This window comes from Hemitrygon akajei, chromosome 23 (genome assembly GCF_048418815.1).
Source record: "Hemitrygon akajei chromosome 23, sHemAka1.3, whole genome shotgun sequence".
Lineage (NCBI taxonomy): Eukaryota > Metazoa > Chordata > Chondrichthyes > Myliobatiformes > Dasyatidae > Hemitrygon > Hemitrygon akajei.
The window spans coordinates 20,335,183-20,362,367 of record NC_133146.1 but is presented as its reverse complement, the minus strand read 5'-3'; the positions used below and the strand labels follow the sequence as shown (position 1 = coordinate 20,362,367).

The 27,185-nt window shown below is 41.2% G+C and overlaps 1 protein-coding gene across 8 annotated transcripts in view; it reads right to left on the bottom strand.

Annotated features, from left to right (window-relative positions):
• The window catches only part of sh3pxd2aa (SH3 and PX domains 2Aa), a 266,480-nt gene that overhangs the window by 49,576 nt on the left and 189,719 nt on the right, over positions 1-27,185 (bottom strand). For 7 of the 8 annotated variants that reach the window (XM_073027125.1, XM_073027127.1, XM_073027129.1 and 4 more), the window contains 2 exons: positions 21,698-21,811; positions 8,583-8,666 (listed from right to left, as the gene is read on the bottom strand). In XM_073027125.1, coding sequence (XP_072883226.1) covers positions 8,583-8,666; positions 21,698-21,811 — 198 coding nt within the window. The remainder of the gene's footprint in view (positions 1-8,582; positions 8,667-21,697; positions 21,812-27,185) is intronic. The other variant, XM_073027126.1, reaches the window with a different exon arrangement.

Genomic DNA, 27,185 nt, shown 5'->3' with positions numbered 1-27,185 from the left:
GACTCTCTAACACGGACTGTTTTCCTCTCAAAATCAACTTCCACATACCTCACTACTTCTGACATCTGCTCACGGTGTGCCTGATCAGGAGTCAAGTCGAACATGAGACCATAGTACTTGGCTTTACGAATGCTTCTCAGTAAACTCTGGCGAACAGTGGATGCCATCATGTGGATGAATTCATTCTGGACACTCAGTGAAAGATAAGACGTGGATCCAGGATGACTTTCCAAATGAGTGAGGTGTTCTTTTATGATAGGGTCAAATGGCCAGTAGTTTCAGTAAGCTAGTGGTCACCAACCTTTTTAAGCCCAAGATCCCCTACCTTGGTCTTACTGAAAGGCAAGATTGACCTACTGCATCGTTTAGAGAAAAAATAGCTCAGATTGTACTTCCAACTTGAGGCCTTTTATTTGGGCTAATTGTATTTTTATTACATAAAATGCTTTTGTCAACTTTCAAATTAATTCAACCAAGAAAACACTGTAACTAGCATATCAAACAGGCCATAGCAGCATTGAGCTCATCCAATAATGCCCTGAATAAGTGGTGCTGAAGCACTTTTGCTCAAAGCAAGTTTATCAGTTTGACCACCAGTGTCATTACATGAGAAAAGACTATGACCTTCCCAGCCAAGGCCTGCTGATGAATCACACGGTGATAATTCAGAAAGTCGGGAAAATCAGGGTCATTATGGCACAGTGCTATAAAACCAACAAGCACACAGCGCATTGCTGGGGCCTCAACAGTAGTGATTGCCATCAGTTTATGAATGGGAATGTCATTTTCATGGACATTTTAAAAAAAACTCATCGTAAATATCCTCACCTCTTGTTCTCTCCTTTAAGTGCAAAAGAGTGAGGAAGTCCTCCTTGTTGTAAAATCCTGGAAAGCCATCCTGACAAATACAATAAACTGAGCTGTTTGCATTACATCCAGGGATTCAACAAACTGTTGTGAAAAATATTCACAGAGTGACAAGTCCTTTAACATTTGTCGATCCATGTTCTCTGAGCCTTCAACCCCGATTTCAGCTCCTCAACTTTCCTGGTATTGGTAAACTGTTACTGAGACACTAGTATAAGTATAAGACACTAGTATATTATACTAGTATAGTACAAGCTAATGACATCACTGTTTTTGTTTCCCATTTCTTTACATTTGGGGAATGTTGGAACTTAAAGGCGGAGAAGTGTTGTAATGTGAGCATTATAAAGATAAGTTAATACCAATAAGGATCATGGTAAAGCTGTTTGTAAAGAGAGATTGTTTCCAGGGTTACAGGGTTTTCCTTCCAGTCTTTTCTGCCCAGTGTACATTAGTGAAAACCTCTGTATGTAAATATTGTTTTACCATCCTAGATAAAGTTGTTCCTTTTGGGCATGAAGTTGTCGAGTGGCCCTTTTACAAAGTAGAAGTTACTACATATTTGCATCAAAAGGTTTATCAGGCATAATGTATTTGTGTATTTATTTTTCATTTTTTTCGTGATCTACTGGGAAAGTCTCAAAGATCAACTGGTCAATCGCGATCAACTGGTTGGTGACCGCTACAATAAGCCAAGGAAATTTCCCACATTGGAGTCATTATCTAGTTGAAGTGACTCCCGGTGTCCTCGCAAAGCCAGGTTCTGAGTCGCAAATTTTATGCGGTGAAGGATTCTCATCAAGATATCACACCACTTCTGCTTTTCCTTCTCAATCTGTGACTGAAATACCGTATCAATAACTCCTCTGTTTCCCGCTAAATTTCTTTCCACTGTGTGAAGCATTCCTGATGATTCTTGGCATTTTCATGAACACTAAACCTTTCAGGTGCTTTCCACTGGTTGAATCCACTTTCCTGCTCCAATGAAGATTGATGGTCTGACTGGGAATAGAGAAGACAACAGATACAAAATGCAGATTTTTTAGAAGGGGAATAGACTAGCCATGAGCAAGTCACTTCCTCACCATGACCATTTACCAACTTCCTCTTGAACCAAGTTTTGTTCATTGAGCAGTTATTTGTTGGTAGGAAAGGCCCTTCACTGTTCTGGAAATTCTTTGAACCCAGCTTTATTATTTCTGTTCTCAACGCGCAAGGCAGAATTGCTTTTCCATTATCCTTGTCAAACTTCAGAAGTTCAATGTTGTGCTGTTTGATCACTTCCGGTATGACAGTTCGAGGCTCTTTGATACCATCCCGTTCACTAGGTTCAGTGTTGTCAGGTTCAATCTCATCAGGTAAAATCTCATCAATAAACTCAATATCACCACCACCACCATCGTCTTCCCCTCCTGTCACGTCCACATTCTCTGTGGCAGCCTCACTCTTAATCTCGTCATATTCGGCTTTATCTGACTTGACTTCCTCCTCGGCTTGTGACGCATTTGTACTTGATCCACCTTCGGATTCTAACAAACTTGTAGCAGGTGCAGGTGATTTCATGGAACGTGTCAAACTACTTGTTTCGGGCTTTTCAAAGAAGGGCATGAAGAACTTGCTCGACTTCTTGGCTTCCCCCGCCTCCAACTTTCGTCTCTTCAGTCTTTCAGCTCCACTTTCCTCCTTCTTCGTGAAAAAATGTTTCATGGTCTTCTTACACAATGCTCTGAAATAAGGCCATCCTAGTGCTTCTACCCATGATAATCAAAGACAGGTCATACATCTGAAGAAAATTCTTTTTTCACTAACCGAGGATGGCTTGTCTGACTAATAGAAACTGCTCAGTAGTGTCCACCCTTCAAGTGGCGCCCAGGGCATGTGCCATACCTTAGATATGCCACAGTATACCATATGCCTTCTTAACCACCCTATAACTTGTACAGCAACTTTGAGGGATCTGTGGGCTTGGACTCTCAAGATATTGAAAACAGGAAATATTCAGGAATAGTTAGAAAGTCTAATTGTGTCTCGCTAACTTGATTAATTAGATAATAAAGGAATGGAGAGTAATGAGGTGAACTGTTTGCTGGTGCCATCTTACCACCAGCAGTTAATTGGATCCAAAGCTGGCTTGGTGCTAGGATGCAGAGGGTAGTGGTGAAAGAATACTTTACTGATTGGAAGTTTGTAAAGAGTGTACCACAGAGATCAAAGTTGGGAATGTATGATCAATAAGTTTGCAGATGTCCTAAAGATTAGTGGCGCTATGGATAGTGAGGAAGGCTTTCTGCGGCAGGATACAGATCAGATGAAAAGTTGAGGTGAGCATGGAATTTAGTCTCCAACAAGCATGATGCGATGCAGTTTGGAAAGCCAAATAAGGTTAGGGCATACACATAAATAGTATGGCACTAAGGAATGTTGACAAATAGGGAGGCCCAGAGATCCAAATCCATAGGTTCATAAGGTGGTGAAAAAGGCACAGGTCATGCTTGTCTTCCTATACTGAGGCATGGGGGTTTCAGCCCGAAACATTGTCACTACCTCCTCCCATAGATGCTGTCTGGCCTGCTGAGTTCTGCCAGCATTTTGTGTTTTTATTTTTTTCATGCAATATAAGAATTGTTCTGTTGCAACTTTAGAAACACTGGCTAGGAGACATTTGAGCATTATCATCAGCCTCCAACCTGATGGCATGAACATTGACTTCTCTAACTTCCGTTAATGCCCCTCCTCCCCTTCTTACCCCATCCCTGACATATTTAGTTGTTTGCCTGTTCTCCATCTTCCTCTGGTGCTTCCCCCCCACCACCTTTCTTTCTCCGGAGGCCTCCTGTCCCATGATCCTTTCCCTTCTCCAGCTCTGTATCACTTTTGCCAATCACATTTCCAGCTCTTAGCTTCATCCCACCCCCTCCGGTCTTCTCCTATCATTTCGCATTTCCCCCTCCCCCTACTACTTTCAAATCTCTTACTATCTTTCCTTTCAGTTAGTCCTGACGAAGGGTTTCGGCCCGAAACGTCGACAGTGCTTCTCCTTATAGATGCTGCCTGGCCTGCTGTGTTCCACCAGCATTTTGTGTATGTTGTTTGAATTTCCAGCATCTGCAGATTTCCTCGTGTTTGCTCTTCAGTACTAGAATAAGGTTTAGTTTAATGTACAAAAGTTTATCCTGTGTAATGCATTGCACACATTGCAGTCCGAGCAGAAGGAAGTACGTATACAAAATTCCATGCTGCACCAATGGTATTTGGCCACATACAACTTACATAAAATGCAAACCCGTATCACAGCACAGCTTTTGTCTGTGAAACGGATGTTTTATTTCAAGAACTGGCTGTTGAGTTACAGCAATTCTGATTATTTTGAATTGTTAGCATACACAATGCTCATAAATTCAGTTATGTGAATACCATCTTGAAATGAAAGATTTGAAGCATTACATCATTTGTTTTTCTTTTAAATAGCTCATGCTTAAAAAAAAAAGCCTGAGGCCAAAGAGTGAGCTTCCATTGGCAATGATGAGCAACCAAGAATGAAGAACAAAACCAAATATCTAATTTCAGAATATGCAAGTCTGCATCAATTGGAATTGTTTGCTGATTCTGGAAACTCAACATTTCCAGGACACAAACTAATTGAACAGGCCTTATTTCCTCTAATGAAGTCCATCAAAGCTAAAACATGAAGAGAGGGCACAGCATGAGGGAGGAGAAGCAAAGAACATAGGAGATTGGGCCAAATCAGAAGCAGGTTTAATATCTCTGGCATATGTCATGAAATTTGTTAACTTAGTGGTGCAGTACAATGCAATAGATAACATAGAACAAAAAATGTAAATCAATTACAGTATGTATATATATGTATATAAATAAATTAAATGAATAAATTAATTAACTAAATTAAAAAGTGCAAAAAATGAGGTAGTGTTCATGGGTTCAATGTCCATTTAGGAATCGGAAGGCAGAGGGGAAGAATCTGTTCTTGAAGCGCTGAGTGTGTGCCTTCATGTTTTTGTACCTCCTTCCTAATGGTAACGAGAAAAGGGCATGTCCTGGGTATGGGGGTCCTTGAATAAAGGACGCCGTCTTTTTGATGTACCGCTCCTTGAAGATATCTTGGATACTATGGAGGCGAGTACACAAGTTAGAGCAGACTAATTTTACAACTTTCTATAGTTTTTTTCAGTCCTGTGCAGTAGCCCCTCCTACTCCCCTCCCCATTACTAGATGAGAAATTGAAAATATCCTTGAATACTCCCACCAGTTGGTTGGCACAAGTTTTCAGAGCCTTACCAGGTACTCCATTGGGGCCTATAGCCTCACAAGTGTTCACCCTCCTGAGAGACAGCCTGACATTGGCCTCCGAGACAGAGATCCCAGGGCCACTGAGCGCAGCAGGGATCTTCACAGCTGTAGTTATATTCCCCCTTTCTAAACAGGCATAGAAGGCATTGAGCTTAGCTGGTAGTGAAGCATAACTGTCATTCATGATGTTGGATTTTGCTTTGAAGGACGTATTGGCCTGCAAACACTGCCAGAGTTGACGTGCATCCAATTCCTCCTCAGAATTGTTTCTTAGCTCTTGAAATAGCCCTCTGCCTGGTTTTCTTGTACAGACCTGGATAACCAGACTTAAATGCCACAGATCTAGCCCTCAGCAGACGACAAACTTCCTCCATGGCTTTTGGTTTGGGAATGCACAGCAAGTTTTCATAGGCACACACTCATCCATACAGGTTTTAATGAGGTTTGTAACAACTGTGGCACACTCATCCAGATTCAAAATATAGTCCAGTCTACTCCTGTGCTTCCCTTGTCCATACCTTCTTGGTTCTCAATACTGGTGCTACAGTCTTCACACTCTGTCTCTTCTCAGGGAGTAGAAGTACAACCAGATGATCAGACTTTCTGATGTGGGCATGGAATAGCATGATAGGCACTCTTGATGGTGGTGTAACAGTGGTCCAGTGTTTTGCTTCCTCTGGTACTACGAGCGATTTGTTGATGGGTAATCACTTAGTGATTTTTTTCAGGCTGGCCTAGTTTAAATCCCCCAAAATGATGGTGAGAGTGTTAGAGTGTGCTGTTTTGTGCCTGCTGAACACATTGCTCAGATCATCTAGAGCCCGTTTGACATTGGACTGAGGTGGAATGCACAAAATGATCGCTGAAATCCCCCACAGAGTCTAAAATGGCCGACACTTCATTGCAAGATACTCCAGGTCTGGAGAGCAGAATTGGGACATCACCGTCACATTGATCACCAAGAGGAGTCCATCATGAGGCATATACCTCCACCTCTGCTTTTCAGAGACTTGGAAGTCCAATCCTGATGGTGTGTAGTGAACCCATCAATCTGAATCACTGATTCCAGTATGGGCAGGGTTAACCAGGATTCCATGAAGCAGAGGACACAAGCTGTCCCCATGTCCCTCTGAGATCGTCAATTTTATTTACTACAGACAGTATGTTTGCCAGCAATATAGTCAGCATTGGGAGTCAAAAATCCCATTCTTTTTGTCCTCAACGACATTCACATTTCCTTCAAGAATTCTGACGAGAAGTATGGCCACAATCGGCATTACTTTCATCAATTTTAAGCAGTGATAGATTGTTCAATCGTATTAAAATATCTTCATTAACTGTACAGACCTTGGATGCAGTTGTGATTCTCAGCTGCAGAAGGGTGAAATGGGAGTATTTAATCGTATCCATGATCTGCGCTGTAATGAGTTTGTTTGAAGTCACCGCGAAATGCAGGAAAGCCAGGGAGAAGGAGGGAAGAACATGGGGTTGGTGAATAGAATATAGGAAAGGATCATAGAACTTGGCAGGAGAGACGGAACTCAACACGAAATGGAAAGACTTGAGAGAGGCAGAGTCTGGGGAGGAGGAAACAGCATAGGAATGTGATCAGCATATGGGGAAAGAAGGCTGAACATGTGAGCAGAAGGCCAAGCTTACAAGCATTGGGAAGTGCCCAGGGCAGCAGAAGTTCAGCATGGAAAAAAAACAGCAGTATGTGGCAGCAGAACCAATGAGGAAGGAGGTAGATGCAGCAGGTGGCAGAAACTTTTAAACTTGTTCTTCCCCTCCCTCCAGCCTTTAATACACACAGTCCTGAAGAGGGCTCAGCCTAAAACGTTGACTGCCCATTTCCCTCCACAGATGCCGTCTGACCAGCAAGTGCTTCCAACATTTTGTGTGCTGATCCAGATTTCCAGCATCAGCTGTCTATCGTGCCTCCAGAGGACTTGTAATGCTTGATTCTTTAAATCTGATGGATTTGGGTCATGTGTTGAAAGTGTTGAAATTTTGCCTTTATAAAAAAGCAGGTCCTTGAAGAGGATGAGCACAAACCAGTTAGATTCCAAAAGCAGTGAGGAAATACAGAGGAATATTCATTTAAGAAAAATATCTGCATTTTACTTTAGCAGAGAAAATCACTAATGAGATTTCTTAATAAAACTTCAGAAAAAATAATTTTCCAGTTTGTACCAAGAACTTGGTCTCAGCCACGTCAAACCTGTCATTTCTGTCAGGTTTCTCACAGTCAGAAATATAACCTTTTATTCATTTTATAGTGCTTGAATCGTAAGAATAAACTTATTTCAACAGTTTCCTTCAGTATTGGCATAAATTTAACAGCCAAATGGCCTGTTTCTTTGATGTACTAATATTATAATTCTATAACTGTATTATCAGTTGATCTTGCACGAGGAAATCTGCAGATGCTGGAAATTTAAACAACAACACACAAAAAGCTGGTGGAACACAGCAGGCCAGGTAGCATCTATAAGGAGAAGCACTGTCGACGTTTCGGGCCAAGACCCTTCGTCAGGACTAACTGAAAGGAAAGATACTAAGAGATTTGAAAGTAATGGGGGGAGATGTGAAATGATAGAAGACCGGAGCGGGTGGGATGAAGCTAAGAGCTGGAAAGGTGATTGGTGAAAGTGATACCTCTACCGTCAAAATGAATCCAAACTCAGGTTGGAGGAACAACACCTTAAATACCGACTGGGTAGCCTCCAACCTGATGGCATGAAATTTGACTTCTCTAACTTCCGTTAATGCCCCTCCTCCCCTTCTTACTCCATCCTTGACATATTTAGTTGTTTGCCTGTTCTCCATCTTCCTCTGGTGCTTCCCCCCCACCACCTTTCTTTCTCCCGAGGCCTCCTGTCCCATGATCCTTTCCCTTCTCCAGCTCTGTATCCCTTTCGCCAATCACCTTTCCAGCTCTTAGCTTCATCCCACCCCCTCCGGTCTTCTCCTATCATTTCGCATTTCCCCCTCCCCCACAACTTTCAAATCTCTTACTATCTTTCCTTTCAGTTAGTCCTGACGAAGGGTCTTGGCCCGAAATGTCGACAGTGCTTCTCCTTATAGATGCTGCCTGGCCTGCTGTGTTCCACCAGCATTTTGTGTGTGTTGTTATCAGTTGATCTTGCTTTTATTCTATGATTCAAACCAACTTTTCAAGATATCAATCTGATCTTTAAGCATCCACTCTGGTAGGTGCCAAAACCATAGTGTGTAAAAAATCAGACAAAAATACATCAGAAACTTTTAAAAGAGCACCACAGAGACAAACACAATGCATTCATTCACAATCAATAAATCAGAATAGTCAGCCTTTTAGAGAAAGCACAAACTGTTCAGTCTTTCTGTCCAGTAACTGAATTAAAAGGGCATGGGCCTCTTTTCACCTGGGTTTTGTTGCCGGTTATACATTCCTCCCAGAGTCCACCTCCGGTCCAGTCGACGCAGATGAGCTTTGCGTCTCTTAGTTACTATAAGTATGGAGTGAAATGGTACAAAACAGACATAAAATTGAACAGTCAAATGTTAACAAAAGAAGAAAAGATGAACATGTTCACAAAGTAACCACGTGGATTAGGACTGGATGGAGTTTATGAAATTGAACTATTACAAATAAATCTTTCATTTTTAAATCTAGCAGCAGGCTGTGTATTTCTCTGTACACTAGAAAATGTTTTGGTTTGTACATCCTCTTCAAGATATAATATGAAAAACCTTTTTAGGAGTCTGTACACTCTCTCAGCACCAAGTAGTAAACTAGCACAGTTTAGTGACTGAAACTCAACTGGTAGGTTATGGAACAATATTGTTCAGTTCATAAGATGGGCAAAACAATGGCAAATGAAATTTAGTCCCAATAAATGTGAGATGATGCACTTTGGGAGGACCAATAAAGATAGGATATACAAAATGAGTGGTACATCCCTCTAGATTAATAGGAAGTGGAGAGATCTTGGTGCATAAGTCCAAGAACACCTGAAGATGGCTGTACTGGTAAATAAAATGGTGAGAAAGGGTACAAGTGAGAATTGATTCTCCCAGAGGGTAGTGACAATCTAGAACACACTGTGTAAGAAGAGGTAGTCAATTACTCTCACAACATTTAAGAAACACTTAGACATGCATTACCAAGATATACATGACTACAGATTGAGTGCTGGCAAACAGGATTATTAAAGGTGAATATTTGATAGTTGTCACAGACATGGTGGGCTGAAGGGACTGATTCTGTGATGACTGACTCGGTGACTTTGGAATATTTGTCAAATTATAGTACCTCATGAAAGCTGGTATACAGTGAGATCTAGGTATGAGATGCAGAAGGTAAAAATGCAAGTAAAATCTTGAATTCAGAAGGCAAATAGTATGTTAGCCTTTATTGCAAGGGATTTGTGGAACAAAAGGAAGGAAGCCTGCTACAATTGGAGACAATGGAAAAACCAGAGAGCAGTAGTAGGTGGTTGCCCCTCTGACGGGTGGCCTGTGGCTAGTGGCGTGCCACAGTGATCAGTTCTGGGTCCATTGTTATTTGTCACTTATAATAATGATCTGGATGTTAATGTTGTAAAATGGATCAGCAAATGAGCAGATGACTCCAAGATTGAGGGTATAGTGGACGGTGAGGAAGATGATCAAATCTTACAGCGGATCTGCACCAGCTGGAAAAATGGGTTTAAAAATGGAAGACGGAATTTAATGCAGACAAGTGAGGTGTTGCACTTTAAGAGGACAAACCATGGTAAGATTTACACAATCATCAGTAGTGCACTGAGCAGTGCAGTAGAACAGAAAGGTCTGGGAATATAAATCCATGATTCCTTGAAAGTGGCATCATGGGTATATAGGGCTATAAAGAAAGCTTTTGGCAAATTGGCCTTCATAAATCAGAAGTACTGAGTACAGGAGTTGGGATGTTATGGGTGAAGTTGTATAAGACGTTGGTGAGGCCTAATTTGGAGTATTGTGTGCAGTTTTGGCCACCTACCTACAGGAAAGATTTCAAAAAGATTGAAAGAATGCAGAGAAAATGTACAAGGATGTAACCAGGACTTGCAGACTTGTGTAATAGGGAAGTTTGAATAGGTTACCTCTATCAGATCTCCCCTGTAGAATGAGGGGACATCTGATAGAGGTATACAAAATTATGAAGTGTAGCAGGCTTTTCCCACTGAAGTTGGGTGAGACTACAACTAGAGATCAGGGGTTTAGAGTGAAAGGTGAAATCTTCAAGGGGAACATGAGGGACAACTTCTTCACTCAGAGTGGTGAGAGTGTAGAATGAGCTGCCAGCAGAAGTGGCGTATGCAGGTTCAATTTCAACATTTAAGAGAAATTTGGAGAGGTACGTGCATGGGTGGGATATAGAGCGCTGTGGTCCATTTGCACGTTAATGGACTAGGCAGATTAATAGCTCAGCATGGATTAGATATGCCAAAGTGCTTGTTTCTGTGCTGTAGTATTCTAGGACTCTATGACCTCACTTATAGTTCTGTGAGAGTTTGGCCTCTACTCTAATAAAAAAAAAACCCTCCTATACTTGAACTTTCTGCTGTGTCAATTCACAACTTTGATTTCTGGGATATGGGGTCCATTTTCTGAGAAACCCTGAATAAGATAGGCCTCTACTCAATGGATTTTAAATAATGAGAGGTTTTCAGTAAAACATAGAAGATTCTCATAAGGCTTGAAAAAGTAAATGTGAGGGAACTGTTTCTCATCAGTGGAGAGTCTACAAGTAGGGAGCATGCAATAATGAGTGGAGGGTACAAAATGAAACTGTATTGACTCTTAAGTAAAGCAATTTAGCTGATCCCTCTCATTATTGTTTATAAATTCTTTTCAGATGCTTTTTAAGCTTCCTTCTTACAGCAATTGAATCTGCTTTCACTATTACCACCCCATTCCTCAAATCCTAACCCAAACTACTTGTGAAATAATGTTTGTACTTGTAACATTTGATTTTTTTAAAACCAGTTTGTCTTCATCTACTCTGCTCAGACAAAGTAAATGTACCTGCTTTCACCACCTCCTCTGGCAGCATGCATTAATTATCAATCACTTTCTGTGTAAAAACAAACTTAGCCCTAAAAGACAGAGGAGATTTAAAAGGGATGAAGACAACAGAATCTGATCAGTGGAACACGTGAAAAAAGGAGGAAGGTGGGGATTGAACCAGTGGGAAAAGAGTATGGGTAATGGGCATATGGAGAAGGTTGGAAGAGGGAAAGAGATAGGGTAATGGGTGTCAAGTAGTTCAAGAAGAGAGGGGGAAAGGGACAGAATGGAGCCAGTTAATGGAAGTTTGAGAATTTGAATTGTAAGAACTTTGAGAATTTAGATTGCGGTAAGTACATGGATGGGAGTTGTCCAGGTGTGTTTCGAGAGGACTAGATGGGCCAAACCACCTGTTTCTGTGCTGAAAACTGTGTCATAGTGCTCTGTGACTCTAATTTGATGTCCATGTTATCACATCTCCAACATGGCGGCATGAATATCGAATCTCAAGCTTCCAGTGACTACTCGCTCTCTGTCCTGTTTCCATTTGCTCTTTCCTCCTGAGCTGCCTGGTCCTTATCTTTCTTTCCCACCCTCTCCATCTGCCTTTCACCCAGACACCTTCCAATGGTTTCACCCCATCCCCCACCACCTCCATCCCTTTATTCTGTGCTTCATCTTCCTTTCCTATCAGATTCCATCATCTTCAACCCTTTGCCACTTCCACCTAGCACATTCCTACTTCTGACATCATTCTCACTCTCTCTCCTCCTGCATATCACCCTCCTCACTTGGATCCACCCATCACTTGCTCCATCCCATCTCTCCACCTTTTTGTACTGGCTATCTCCCCTTTCTTTTCGTCAAGATGAAGGGACTCGACCTGAAATGTCAGCAGTTCACTTCCCTCCACAGATGTTGCCTGACATGCTGAGTTTCTCCAGCGACTATGTTTTGCTCCAGATTACAGCATCTGCAGTCTCCACTTTATTGGAGTACTGTTTGTCCTAACTGCCAGAAAATCTAGTAGGGATTCTTTTCTAGCAGACAGTACCAACACAGCAATGTTTTCTCTTAATTGGTTGTTTTGTTATTTTGTATTTATCCCAATTACTCCTCCAGTCTGAATGCCACAAATGGCTTTCGTTTTTAGTACAACATGAAAATACTGGTGAGCAACAACTCTTTTAACATTCTGAGTACTAAATATTTTCCATGATTAGGTATATTAAATAAATGGTAACACAGAACAACTAATTTCATGATATATGTCAGCAACAATAAATCTGATTCTGATTGTATTCATACATTTTCATGCATAATGTAATTTGACGTACTATGTTCTGATCACCCATTGACAATGACTCGATGGAGAGTTTATAAAGGAAATGAAAGTGGGCATCTTCTGTTGATTGACATGGATATGATCCGATATACTAGGAGTGAATGGTAACTACATTGTGCATTCTCTCATCACTCACCCACTGTTCACACAGAATTGAGTTCTCTGGTTTAAACAACCATTGCAAGAGCCAGATAAAGACTACAGGAGAAAATATGCCCTCTGAGTTGGATTTTAAATCTACCGTAGTTCCAGATGAGCAGGAATATCTATTATGTCTTTTTAAACATAGGGATGCAATTAAGGAGCAACTTTTAAGCAGCTGTTACCCTATGAATGTTAACACAGCTTAACTATCTTTATCAACAGTACTCAGAGAGTTAAATGTGCATATGCCAGTATTTAAGAAAATGATTCAAAACAAACATCTGAATAACTGGAAATAGTTGATTGAACAGAAAATGTAAATTACACAAGGAGAGAACAACCTCACAACAAAATGAAATAATGATTAGAAAGTTATTAATGCACAATGAATGGTAAGTACTTAGATGCAAGAGTAACATCACAACCAGTAGATGATAAAAGACCAAAAGTCAGTTAGTTTCCCTTCTACCATCACAGTGGTATGTTTCTTCGCATGTTTGTTGATAATATCAATCATTCTCTATCGATGGTCACCCAGTCATGAAATAAAGCACCATTTCAGAACTCCACAGTTTGATTAAAGAAACACATTTTAATTAGTATTGTAAAGAATGAGAGAAATGGAAAGCTTTCAGGATTGGATTTAAATCCATTGAGCTCAGGCTGCCAGTGGTGGAGATAACGGCTTTTCCTACCGAATGCTTCCTTCAGTTAAGATAGTAACTCAGAATTAAAGAATCTTACAGGAGACATACCAGCGCTGGCTCTTCAAAACAGCAGTTGTAATTAGACCTTTCCTCCTGCACGTGTAAAAATGGCATTCCCTTTTCTTAGTTCCTTGGTTTCCAAAGCATCTGTTCCCAGAATGAGGCTTTGCTTACTAGAAGATGAGAGATGTTTCCTTCTTCAAAGAATGGGATATCTCTTCCTCCACCATTGATGCTACCTACATGTCCTCCATTTCCCAGACATCTGTACTCACTCTGTCTTCCTGCATCATTAACAGGGATAGAGTTCTTCCTGATATTACCTACCACCCCTTGAGCCCCTGCACCAGCACATCATTCTCCACAACTTCCACCATCTTCAATGGGATCCTACCACCAAACAAATCTTTACCTTCCCCAACTCTAATTCTCCACATCCTGCAGGAATATAATCTCTCCATGATTCCCTTGTCCATTCATCTCTCACTACTAATTTCCATCCAGGCATGCATCTCTGCAAATAGCCAGTGTGCTACACCTGTCTACTAAACTTTTGACTCACCTCGATTCAGGGCTCTGAAGAGTTGTTCCGGGTAAGGCAACACATCAGCATAATCGCAAAAGGTTGGTTTGCAGGTGCAACAGGCTATCAAGAAGGCAAATGGAATATTGGCCTTCATTGCTAGAGGGTTGAATTTAAGAGCAGGGAGGTTATGCTGCAAACGTATAGGGTGCTGGTGAGGCCACATCTGAAGTACTGCGTGCAGTTCTGGTCTCCTTACTTAAGGAAGGATATACTGACTTTGGAGGCATTGTAGAAGAGGTTCACCAGGTTGATTCCAGAGATGAAGGGGCTAGATTATGAGAAGAGATTGAGTCGCCTGGGACTGTACTTAATGGAATTCAGAAGGATGAGAGGAGATCATATAGAAACATGTAAAATTATGAAAGGGATAGATAAGATAGTGGCAGTAAAGTTGTTTCCACTGGTAGGAGAGACTAGAACTAGGGGACATAGCCTCAAGATTTGTGGGAGTAAATTTAGCACAGAGATGAGGAGGAACTGCTTTTCCCAAAGACTGGTGAAGCTGTGGAATTCTCTGCTAGTGGAGGCTATCTCAGTAAATATATTAAAGATAAGGCTGGATAGATTTTTGCATAGTAGAAGAATTAAGGGTTATGGGGAAAAGGCAAGTAGGTGAAGATGACTCCACGGTCAGATCAGCCATGAGCTTATTGAATGGCGGAGCAGGTCTCATGGTCCAGATGGTCTATTCCTGCTCCTATTTCTTATGTTCTCATCAGCAGCAAATCGGGTCATCTATTGAATCCTTTGCTTCTGATGCGGCCTGCTCTATTGGTTAGACCCAGCATAGATTTAATGACCACCTTGATGAGCACACTTGCTCCATCTGCAACAAGCAGGATTTCCTGAGGGCAACCATTTTAATTCCAATCCCCATTCTGACATGTCAGTCCATGGCCTCCTCTACTGCAATGGTGAGGCTACTCTCAGGTTGGAGGAGAAATGTTTAATATTCCATCTAGGTAGTCTCTAACCTGATGGGATGAACTTAAATTTAATTCCCCCTCCCCCTTCTTCCATTCTCCACTCTGGCTTCCCTCATGCAGCTTCCTTTCTCCTCACCTGCCTATCACCTCCCCTCCCAGTGCCCTTCCTCCCATGATCCACTTTCCTTTATCAGATTCCTTCGTCAACCCTTTATCTTTGCCACCCATCACCTCCCAGCTTTTCACTTTATCCCACCTTCCCCACTCATCTGATTCCATCTATCACCTAGTTTGTACTCCTTTCCTCTCCCCATCACATTGTGGCTTCTTCCCCCTTCCTTTCCAATCCTGATGAAAGGTCTCTATCTGAAATGCTGACTGTTTATACCTCTCCACAGATGCTGCCTGACAGGCTGAGCTCCTACAGTATTTTGTGTGTTGCTCTGGATTTCCAGCCTCTACAGAATCTTGTGTTGAGGAAGCAGGGAATCCGCCTTCTTCACCACCCTATTACTTTTTCTAACAACATTTGATTGATTTATGGAATAAGATAAATGTTGATGATGAGATAAAGAAATCTTTATTAGCAAAGAGACCTTTAATTCAAAATAAACTTATCCCTTTTACAATAGATAATCAACTTTTATATAACTGGTTTCACAAAGGGATTAGATATATAGAAGACTGTTTTGAAGGAGGCATATTAATGTCATTTGACCAATTAAAGAATAAATATAAAATATCAAATAACACTCTTTTCTGTTTTTTCCAATTAAGGGCTTATTTAAGAGATAAACTGGGTCAAACAATGTTATTGCCAAAACCTAATGAAATAGAAACTTTAATTCATAAAGGAAAAATTAAAATTTTTATTTCTGGTATGTATAATTTGATTCAAAAACAGGCAATTAAACAAGGAACTCATAAGTCAAGACAAAAATGGGAAACTGATATTAAAATATTTGAATATTAAAATTGATGAAACAAGTTGGTCAAGGTTATGTCTTGACAGTATGACAAATACAATAAATGTTCGACTAAGATTAGTACAATATAACTTTTTACATCAATTATATATTACACCACAAAAAATAAATAGATTAAACTAAAATTTATCTGATCAATGTTTTCGATGTAATCAAGAAATTGGTACTTTTTTACACTCTACTTGGTCTTGTTTTAAAATTCAACCTTTTTGGCCAAATTTAAGAGTTTTACTGGAACAAATTATTGGAATACAACTTCCACATAATCCAACATTATTTTTACTAGGCGATATTGAAGGGATAAAATCGAAATCCAAATTGAATAAATATCAGAAAGAATTCATAAAAATTGCATTGGCAGTAGCCAAAAAGGCTATTGCAGTTACTTGGAAATTGGATTCATACTTAAGTATAGATCGTTGGAAGAATGAAATTTTTAGCTGCATTCCACTTGAAAAAATTACTTATAATTTAAGAGATAAATATGAAATATTTCTGAAAATTTGGCGCCCTTATTTACAAAAGATAGGATTAACTAATATACCTATAGGAATAAGGTGCTCCGAAGATAAAATTATTGGTTATCTGGGGAAATAAATAAATATACATATTAAAGCTATTATGAACTCCATGGAGCATGTGGGGATCTTCCGATATCCAGGCATTCTTTCTTTCTTTCTTTTTTCTTTCTTTCTTTCTTTTTTCTTCTCTTTTTTTTCTATAGGGATATGTTAGGGGGGAGGGGTCAAGAGGAGGGGGGGGAATGGTTGATAATTTTTTTTCTTTCTGTAACCTATTTGAAAATTCAATTTAAAAAATTTATATAAAAAAAACTTTGAGGGATCCATGAGCATGGATTCCAAAGTCTCTCTGTTCCTCCACACAGCTAAGAATCATGCCATTAACCCTATATTCCGCCTTCAAATTTGACTTCGAGGGTGAATATCATTTTTGTGTTTAACTCCATCTGCCACTTTTCAGCTCAGCTCTCCTGCTCTCCTAGTTCTGTTGATAATTATTCGGCCTCTTCATATATTAACATTTATTTAAGTTTGATTATTGACATTTGTGCATTTGACCATTCTATTATTTGTTGATTGCTCATGGCTAGTTGCAATATTGTTTTATAAATTATTAGTTCCTATTGTGTTGCCTGTTATGGTATTGTCCTGTGCTTTATGCTTTTCACAGAACCACAATCAATTCTGGTATGTTTCACTAAATGACAGTAAAGTGATTCTGATTAATATCAAGGCAATTACTGAGGACATACCTCCATAGCTTTTCTGCAATGTTTTTGCTTCCTACACATCAAGTACTCTAGAATATTTAATTCCCAAATGTATTTATCATAACTCCACCACAGACAGTTGCAAGCTGGCTGTGACAGGAGGAGACTGGGGCATTGGGCTAGCAACCCCATCCTGTAAAAGTGCAGTGCCACAGAAACGTCAACAGAAGCTCCAAAGACCTTACCCCTGGGAGAGGAAGGATACACCAAGAAGATGGGCTACACCTGGAAACAAGAGGGCACCATTTCCTGTTGTGTAGTTGACTCTTGGGAAACTAGGGTCAGGGTTGGCACTTCCTATTACTTTAATGAAGGCTATTTCCACTTCACAATTTGTGCACTGAATAACGTCATCAGTGTGCAATACACAAGTTTTATTTACAGGATCAAAAATTCACAGCAACAGTGATTGTTATCTCAAAGTTAAATGAATACATCACACAGAAAGTTTGCAAACAAACAACTGTCATAAAGTTTACAGCACCTGTTAACTAGATAATGCAGAGTCAGTGGATGTTTACTTGGATTTTTTGACAAAATCCTGCACATGAATTTGCTTATCAAGATAAGAGCCCATGGTATTATGGGAAAGATACTAGAATCGATAAAAGATTGGCTGACTTTCAGAAGGCAAGGAGTGGGAATAAAAGGAGGGCAGGGTTTTTTTGGTTGTTTGCCAGTGACTCAGTGACTAGTTGTGTTCTGTGAAGTTGGTGTTGGCGCTGCTACTTTTCACATTACATCTCAAATGATCTACATGACTGAATTGATGTCTTTATGGCCAAATTTGCAGATGAAGCAAAGATAGGTAGAGGGGTATGTAGTGTTGAGGAAGCAGAGAATCTGCAAGACATAGACAGATTAGGAGATGGGCTAAAAAGTGGCAGATGGAATATAGAAACATAGAAAACCTACAGCACCATACAGGCCCTTCAGCCCACAAAATTGTGCCAAACATGTATCTACCTTAAAAATTACTAGGCTTACCCAGAGCCCTCTATTTTTCTAAGCTCCATGTACCTGTCCAGAAGTCTCTTAAAAGACCCTATCGCATCCACCTCCGGCAGCCTATTCCACACTCACCACTCGCTGTGTAAAAAACTTACCCCTGACATCTCCTCTGTACCTACTTCCAAGCACCTTAAAACTGTGCCCTCTCATGCTAGCCATTTCAGCTCTGGGAAAAAGCCTCTGACTATCCACACGATCAATGCCTCTTATCATCTTATACACCTATCAGGTCACCTCTCATCTTCCATCGCTCCAAGGAAAAAAGGCCGAGTTCACGGAACCTATTCTCATAGGGCGTGCTCCCCAATCCGGGCAACATTCTTGTAAATCTCCTCTGCACCCTTTCTATGGTTTCCACATCCTTCCTGTAGTGAGGCGACCAGAAATGAGCACAGTACTTCAAGTAAGGTCTGCCCAGGATCCTAAACTCAATCCCAAGATTGATGAAGGCCAATGCACTGTATGCTTTCTTAACCACAGAGTCAACCTGCACAACTGCTTTGAGTGCTCTATGGACTCGGACCCCAAGATCCCTCTGATCCTCCACACTGCTAAGAGTACCACACTGCCATTAGTACTATATTCTGTCATCATATTTGACCTACCAAAATGAACCACCTCACACTTATCTGGGTTGAACTCCATCTGCCACTTCTCAGCCCAGTTTTGCATCCTATCAATGTCCCACTGTAACCTCTGACAGCCCTCCACACTATCCACATCTCCAACCTTTGTGTCATCAACAAATTTACTAACAAATCCTTCCACTTCTTCATCCAGGTCATTTATAAAAATCACAAAGAGCAGGGGTCCCAGAACATATCCCTGAGGCACACCACTGGTGATCGACCTCCTTGCAGAATATGACCCGTCTACAACCACTCTTTGCCTTCTGTGGGCAAGCCAGTTCTGGATCCACAAAGCAATGTCCCCTTGGATCCCATGACTCTTTACTTTCTCAATAAGCCTTGCATGGGGTACCTTATCAAATGCCTTGCTGAAATGCATGTACACTACATCTACTGCTCTACCTTCATCAATGTGTTTAGTCACATCCTCAAAAAAATTCAATCAGGCTCATACGGCACGACTTGCCTTTGACAAGGCCATGCTAACTATTCCTAATCATATTATGCCTATAGGTTAGGTTAGGGAACATGTATTTTTTTTAAAACAGGGAGCAAATTCATAAATTGTAAGAGCAAAGGGAATTTGGCAGGCCTCGCGCAGGGTTCCCTGAAGGTTAACTTGAGTTGGTAGTACGGAAAACAAATCAGCAGTCGTTTTGGGAGAACTAGTACATAAAAGCAAGGACGTAATGTTGAGGCTTTATAAAGCACTGGTCAGATCACATTTCGAGTATTGTGAACAATTCTGGACCCCTTTTCTAAAGGATGCACTGGCATTGGAGAGGGTCTGCAGGTGACTTTGCAAGAATGAACCTAAGAACAAAATAGTGCCTGTAATCGCTAGAGTAATCGAAGAATGGTGGGGGGGGGGGGGTGGGGGCGATATCTGATTGAACCTATCAAATGTTGAAAGGCCTAGAAAGAGAGGATGTTGAGAGAACGTTTCTAACTTTAGGAGAGTTCAGGACCACAGGGCATAGCCTCAGAATACAAGGATATCCTTTTGGAACAGAGATAAAGAGGAATTTCTTTAGCCAGAGTGTGGTGAATCTGTGGAATTCATTGCCAGAACCATCTGTGGAGACCAAGTCATTAGGTAGATTTAAAGCAAAGGTTTGATTTCTCAATTAGCAAGCATGTCTAAGTTTGCAGGGAGAGGGCAGGAGAATGGGGTTGAGATTGATAATATATCATCCATGATGGAATGGTAGGATAGACATGATGGGCCAAATGGCCTAATTCTGCTCCTGCGTCTTAGTGTTTTATGTTGTCTATAGCTGAAGTGAACATTTTGAAGCAACTGTTGTGGCACTGGCCACGATCAGTATGCGCCACAGCAAAACAGCCTGAGTAAAATACTGTTTATTTTCTCTCCACCCAATTTACCCGTCTCATTTGTCCCAATGCTCCTTACCACCCCCATCCCACAGATTTCATCCCTCCCTTTTTGTTGTCTGCCTTTATATATCCCACTTAATCTCCCTCTTGTGTGGTCCCAGATGCCTGGAGAATAGCAAACTGTATATCTTTAAACAGGTCAGCTGCAATAAGCCAGGTGATTAATGCCAGTGAGACAAACATCAGTAGTAGGGAAATTTACTGGAAAATTAATTCTGAGGAACAAGATTAATCTAGACTTGGAGAGGCATTGGCTGATCAGATAATGGTATAGAAGAGTGCATTTTGGTCAGTATAAACAAAGGCCTGCTTGTGCTGAATGACTATAACTAAAAGGATGAGATTCTATAATGTGAATTACGTAGACTTAGGTTTCAGAATGAAAGCTAAATTGTCTACAACTATAATATCTGCATAACTTTTAATACCACGTGCCAGAGAGTACAGGAGTATGTGAATAGGTGAAATAAATGTGTGGCTAAAGGGTTAATATAAAAGGGAGGCATTAGATTTCTGAATCATTGAAACTGCTTTTAAGCCAGCGTCCAACATTCCTGTTGGGAAGTCTGCCAGTGCTGTTCTAAAGGGTTAAACTAATTTACCAGGACAATATATGGTAGGGAGGAATTCATGTTTGGATGGGAGGGAGCTGCAGTCAAATATCAAAAGAAAAGTACACCATCATAGGGGACAGAACAAACTTAAGTATAACATGGGACATCGGAAGAATGCAAGTTTAAATTGTTTGTATTGTAATACAGGGGGTTTGACTTGTAAGGAATGTGAACATATTGATATTGAGCATATGGGAATACGATGCTGTCGCTACCAGAGTCATAGAATTATACAGCTTGGTAACAGGCCATTTGGTCCAAGTCATTCACACCTGCATTTGGCCCTCATCAATCTAAACCTCTACAATACACGCACCTGTCCAAATATCTTTTGAATATTGTAATTTTACACTTCTACCATTTCCTCTGTCAATTTGTTCTATCTACCCACCAACCTTGCCCCTCAGGTCCCCTTTAAATCCTAAACTTTTCACTTTAAATCTACACCTTCTGATTTTAGACTTCCCTACTTGGAGGAAAAGCACTATCCATGTACACCCTTCATGATTATATAAACCCCTGTAATGTTATCCCTCAGCCTTTACTCAAAGTGAAAGCATCAAAGCCTATCTAGTCTCTTCTTTTAACTCAAGCACTTAGTTCTGTCAACATTTTTAAAAATCTTTTCTGCATTCTCTCTAGTTTAATGATATTCTTCCTAAAGCAAGGTGACAAGAACTTCAAACAATACTCACAAATCTACAGAACAGTAGCCTCAACAATGCCTAGTACAGCTGTAATGTGATATTCCAACTCTTATATACAATGCCCCAGCCAGAATACTTGATACTTTGGTGCCTCAAGTAGCTAAACACATGCCTCCTTAAAACAACATTTTGGAATGTCTGTAAAGAACAAAAGCACTCTCACCCTCTCCAGCTCTTGTTGTCCTGATATCCAGGTCATCTCGGGTTCCATTTTGTGACTCTAGGTAAGTAGCTGGGACCCAGCCTTGCTCTTCTGTTGTACTCACAAACCACCAGCCTGAAATAAAAGGAGCAACATTTATTAGTGAAGTGAAAATGTGGACTTAATGGTGTTCCCATACCAAATCAAGCAGCTAAACTTCAGTTGTGTCAATGAAGAGCAAATGTACCTGTTGTTTATGGGGTAGGAGTAATCAGTGATCCAAACGAGTACATCTTCCTTTCAATTCAGCCAAAGTTCCTCTCCAGTATAATCACCACTTTCCTCAATCACATTTATTTCATTTACTACACTTTTGTCTTCTCCTGTTCAGTTAGGATATGCTTTGTCCTCTGCTCAATTTTTCACCCGAACAACTTTCACATTCAATGATTAAGCTCCATAATTTTTAGTACCTCCAATGATAACCAACCATTGGATATATCTTCCCTCTGTTACCCCTTTCAGCAATGTGAAAAGACCATTCATTCTGATTCAACTCTTCCATTTCCACCAACAGCTCCTTCCATTCACTTATTCAATCTCCCCTTACCCTCTAACACCACTGCATCCGAGGTGTCAAACTTACTTTCAAGGCAAAGCAGCAATTTACTTAATTGGAAGAAGTGCAAGTTTAATGTACTTTCTGAAGAAATCATGGAAGCATAGAATATTTACAATGTTCATAAATTTTGAGTATCATTAAATTTTTTTAAACTTCTTAAAATGTGCTCCTGACTGAAGTTCTTATGGCCGTGACTGTGGATTTCAACTGTAGTAGTCCTAAACAGGAATATTTGATGATTCCCATCAGCTCTGCACATGAAGTGTTGCCACTTATTGGTGCCATCTTACCAGGTTGGACAGGCTTGAGGAGCCTGGTGTTCTACCTCTGCTCCTATTTTCTTGTGTTCTTGACAGAAAATAGATGGCCTTCACTACACTAACAAACAAAAAAAGCAAGGATTTATCAGCATTGTCAAAAGCCATCAACAACCCAAGGATTCACCTTGCTGAGAACAAAGTACAGAGGAGTGCTTATAAAGGTGTTGATAGAAGGAGCATTAGGAGCATCAGTGACTCCACAGCTTGCTAATTGCTAGAACTTCAGCTCCATCTCAGAAAGGCCTTCTAAATTCATAACCAACTACGAAAATGTGCCACTGAAATACTTCTGGCATAAGGTCATAACTTTATTACCCTAATTTGAGAAGAGGTGATCTCAAGGGTACCATAATTGGGACTACATTTAAGAAAGCAAAAAATTCCAACTGCATTATTTGCATTAGTGTCTCACTTCAGCTTGTCATGGTGTAAGTCATCATAGGTGATCTCCTCTTCAACTCTCATCCTCTATGACCATAACCTCAACCCAGAGATACAATACAGATTCTGCTTATCATAGTCTCATAGTTATAGAGGGTTACAGTACAATACAGGTCCTTCAGCCCACAATGCCGTGCCAACTCTTTATCTACACCAAGATCAATCTAACGCTTCTCTCACATATCACGTTCCAGCTTTTTTTCATCCATGTGCCTAAGAGACTCTTATATCTCTCTAATATATCCACTTCTACCACTACCTTTAGCGGGACGTTCCAAACACTTAACATTCTCTCTGTAAACCTACCTCTGACATCCCCCAACATTTTCCTTCAATCATCTTAAAATAATGCCCTCTGGTATTAGTCATTTCTGCTCCGGGTAAAAGATGCTGACTGTCCAGTCTATCTATACTTCTTATCATCTTGTACACCTTTATCATGTCACCTCTTATCCTCTTTTACTCCAAGGAGAAAAGTCCTAGCTTGCTAAACCTTTCCTCATAAAAAATGCAAATTCAGGCATCATCTTGGTAAATCTACTTTGCACTCTCTCTAAAAGTTCCACATTGTTTCTATAATGAGGCAACCAGCACTGACCCAAGTGATCCAACCAGAATTTTATAGAGCTGCAACATTACGTTATGGTTCTTGAACTTAATCCCTCAACTAATGAAGGCTAACACACCGTACACCTTCTAAATCACACTATCAACTTGTGCCACAATGTTAAGGGATCTATGGACATGGACCTCAGGATCTTGCTAAGACTCCTCCCATTAACCCTGTATTCTGCCTTCAATTTCGACCTTCCAAAGTGAAACACTTCACACTTTTCCAGGTGAACTGCATCTGCCACTTCTCAGCCCAACTCTGTAATCTATGAATGTCTTGCTGCAACCTACGTCAATTTTCTACATTATCCACAACACCAACCTTTGTGTCATTTGCAAACTTACTAACCCATCCTTCCACTTCCTCATCCAAGTCATTTATAAAAATCACAAACAGCAAGGGTCCCAAATCAAATACCTACAGAACACCACTGCTCACCCATCCCCAGGTAGAAATTGTTCCATCTGCTCCCACTGTGGTGAACTACATATACCTGTCTGGACACGCCCCCCCCCCCCCCCCCCCCCGCTGACTGCTCCTGTGGCTCCTCCCACGGACCCCGGTATAAAGGCGATTGGAGACACAGCCCCGGCGGCCTCAGTCTCCAGGATGTAGTGTGGTGGTCACTTGCTGCTTGTTCTTTCTTCTCGCCTCACGTCTCCGAGAGTTATTGATGGTGCATCACCCACCTTGTCTTAAATGAACAACACAATTTGGCTGTTCATTTTATGGACAGTCAAGTTTCCCTGGATCTCATGCTTTTTGATGCTCTAAATGAGCCTAACATAGGAAAGCTTGTTGAAAACCCTACAAAAATCCAAATACACCACACTCACTGCTCTACCTTCATCGAATTGCTTTGTCACTACCTCAAAGAATTCAAGCACGCTTGTTACTCATAATCTGCCCCTCCCCAGGCCATGCAGACTAACTCTAATCAGACTAAGCTTCTCCAAATGCTTGTGAATCCTTTCTCTAAGAAACCTCTCCAATAGTTTGCCCACAAACGATACAAGATTCATTGGTCTGTAATTCCAAGGATCATTCCTATTATTTTTCTTGAAAAAAGGCATAAGCATTTGCCATCCTTCAGTCTTTTGGCAATACTCTTGTGGCTCATGATGGTGTAAAGATAATCATCAAAAGCACAGCAATTTCTCCCTTCACTTCCCAAAATAATCAGGGGTATATTCCATCTGGCCCTGGGGACATCGATCTTAACATTTTTGTTGAAGTTCCAGTTAATCCTCTTTCCTAACATCAATACTTTCTAACATATTAACTTGTTCTGCACCATCTTAACACCTGTCAAAGTCCTTCTCACTGATGAATACTGCTAAGAAAATGTTCATTAAGGAGCTCTTCTACCTCCTCCAACTTCAAGGTACATGTATCCTTTTTTTAATCTATGACTGGTCCTACCCTTAAACTAATCTTGTTCTTCATGTACTTTTAGAACTTCTTAGGCTTTCCCTTAATCCTACTAACCCAGGTCTCCTTTGGCTCCTCCCACTTCCTCCAAACCAAAGGTGTAGCCATGGGCACCCACATGGGTCCCAGCTATGCCTGCCTTTTTGTTGGCTTTGTGGAACAGTCCATGTTCCAAGCCTATATGGGTATCCGTCCCCCTCTTCTCCTTCGCTACATCGATGATTGCATTGGCGCTGCCTCCTGCATGCATGTTGAGCTCGTTGACTTCATTAACTTTGCCTCCAACTTTCATCCTGCCCTCAAATTTACCTGGTCCATTTCCAACACCTCCCTACCCTTTCTTGATCTTTCTGTCTCCATCTCTGGAGACGGCTTATCTACTGATATCTACTATAAGCCCACTGACTCTCACGGCTACCTGGACTATTCCTCTTCCCACCCTGTCTCTTGCAAAAATGCCATCCCCTTTTTGTAATTCCTCCATCTCCACTGCATTTGCTCTCAGGATGAGGCTTTTTATTCCAGGACGAAGGAGATGTCTTCCTTTTTTATACAAAGGGGCTTCCCTTCTTCCACCATCAACTCTGCTCTCAAACGCATCTCTCCCATTTCCCCACGTCTGCCCTCACCCCATCCTCCGGCCACCCTACTCGGGATAGGGCTCCCCTTGTCCTCACCTACCACCCCACCAGCCTCCGGATCCAAAGTACAATTCTCCGTAACTTCCGCCATCTCCAACGGGATCCCACTACCAAGCACATCTTTCCCTCCCCTCCTCTTTCTGCAGGGATCGCTCCCTACGCGACTCCCTTGTCCATTCGTCCCCTCTATGCCTTCCCACCGATCTCCCTCCTGGCACTTATCCTTATAAGCAGAACAAGTGCTACACCTGCCCTTACACTTCCTCCCTCACCACCATTCAGGGCCCCAGACAGTCCTTCCAGGTGAGGCGACACTTCACATGTGAGTCAGCTGGTGTGATATACAGCGTCCGGTGCAGTCTTCTATATATTGGTGAGACCTGACGCAAACTGGGAGACTTTCGCTTAACACCTATTCTCTGTCCGCAAGAGAAAGCAGGATCTCCCAGTGGCCACATATTTTAATTCCAAGTCCTATTCCCATTCTAATATGTCTATCCATGGCCTCCTCTACTGTCAAGATGAAGCCACATTCAGGTTGGAGGAACAACACCTTATATACCGTTTGGGTAGCCTCTAACCTGATGGCATGAACATTGACTTCTCTAACTTCCGTTAATGCCCCTCCTCCCCTTCTTACCCCATCCCTGATATATTTAGTTTTCTCCCCCCCTCCCCCCTCCCCCCTCATTTATACCTTATCAATAGTTTATCTTTCCTCACAGTCTCTCTACATTTTGCATCTACCTTTACACCAACTGCTCCGACCCCTGACCTATGACTCTGGTTTCCATCACCTTGCCATCCCCACGTTTAACTGTATGGAAACTGGCCCATTGAAACTGGCCCAGCTCTTCCATGCCAACCCAATACTCAACTTGAGTTTGTTCCATATACCTGCATTTGGACAATATCCTTCTAAACCTCTCCTATACATGTATCTAAGTGCCTTCTTAAACATTGTAACTGAACTGACTGCTGCCTCTTCCTTTGACAGATCTTTCCACGTAACCATCATCCTCTCCCAGATCATCCACTGTTACCTACACATTTCACCCAACAGATTCCCTCTTCCATCTGGTTTTATCTGTTCTTCACATCTCACTAATGGTTCCATTATCACTACTTAACAGATTCCAGCACTGGTAGCTTTTGTGTTCCTGCTCATTGCCCAGCAGCTGTCTCCACCTTCATCCAGCTCTCCCTGCAGCACATGGCTCCATCTGCCCCTTTCAGTTGCTTTTTTTTGCTTGTTTCCATCTACCACACAACTGCCTCTTTCATTCCTTACCTGGCTCCATCTGCCCATCATTTTCCACCCTCCTCAGTCCACCAATCATCTAATGGCCTGTCTCACCCCTTCCCTCTCTGCTTTATACTGATTATCTTCCCTCTTCACTCTCAGTCCTGATGCATGGTTTTGACCCAAAATGTTGACAAT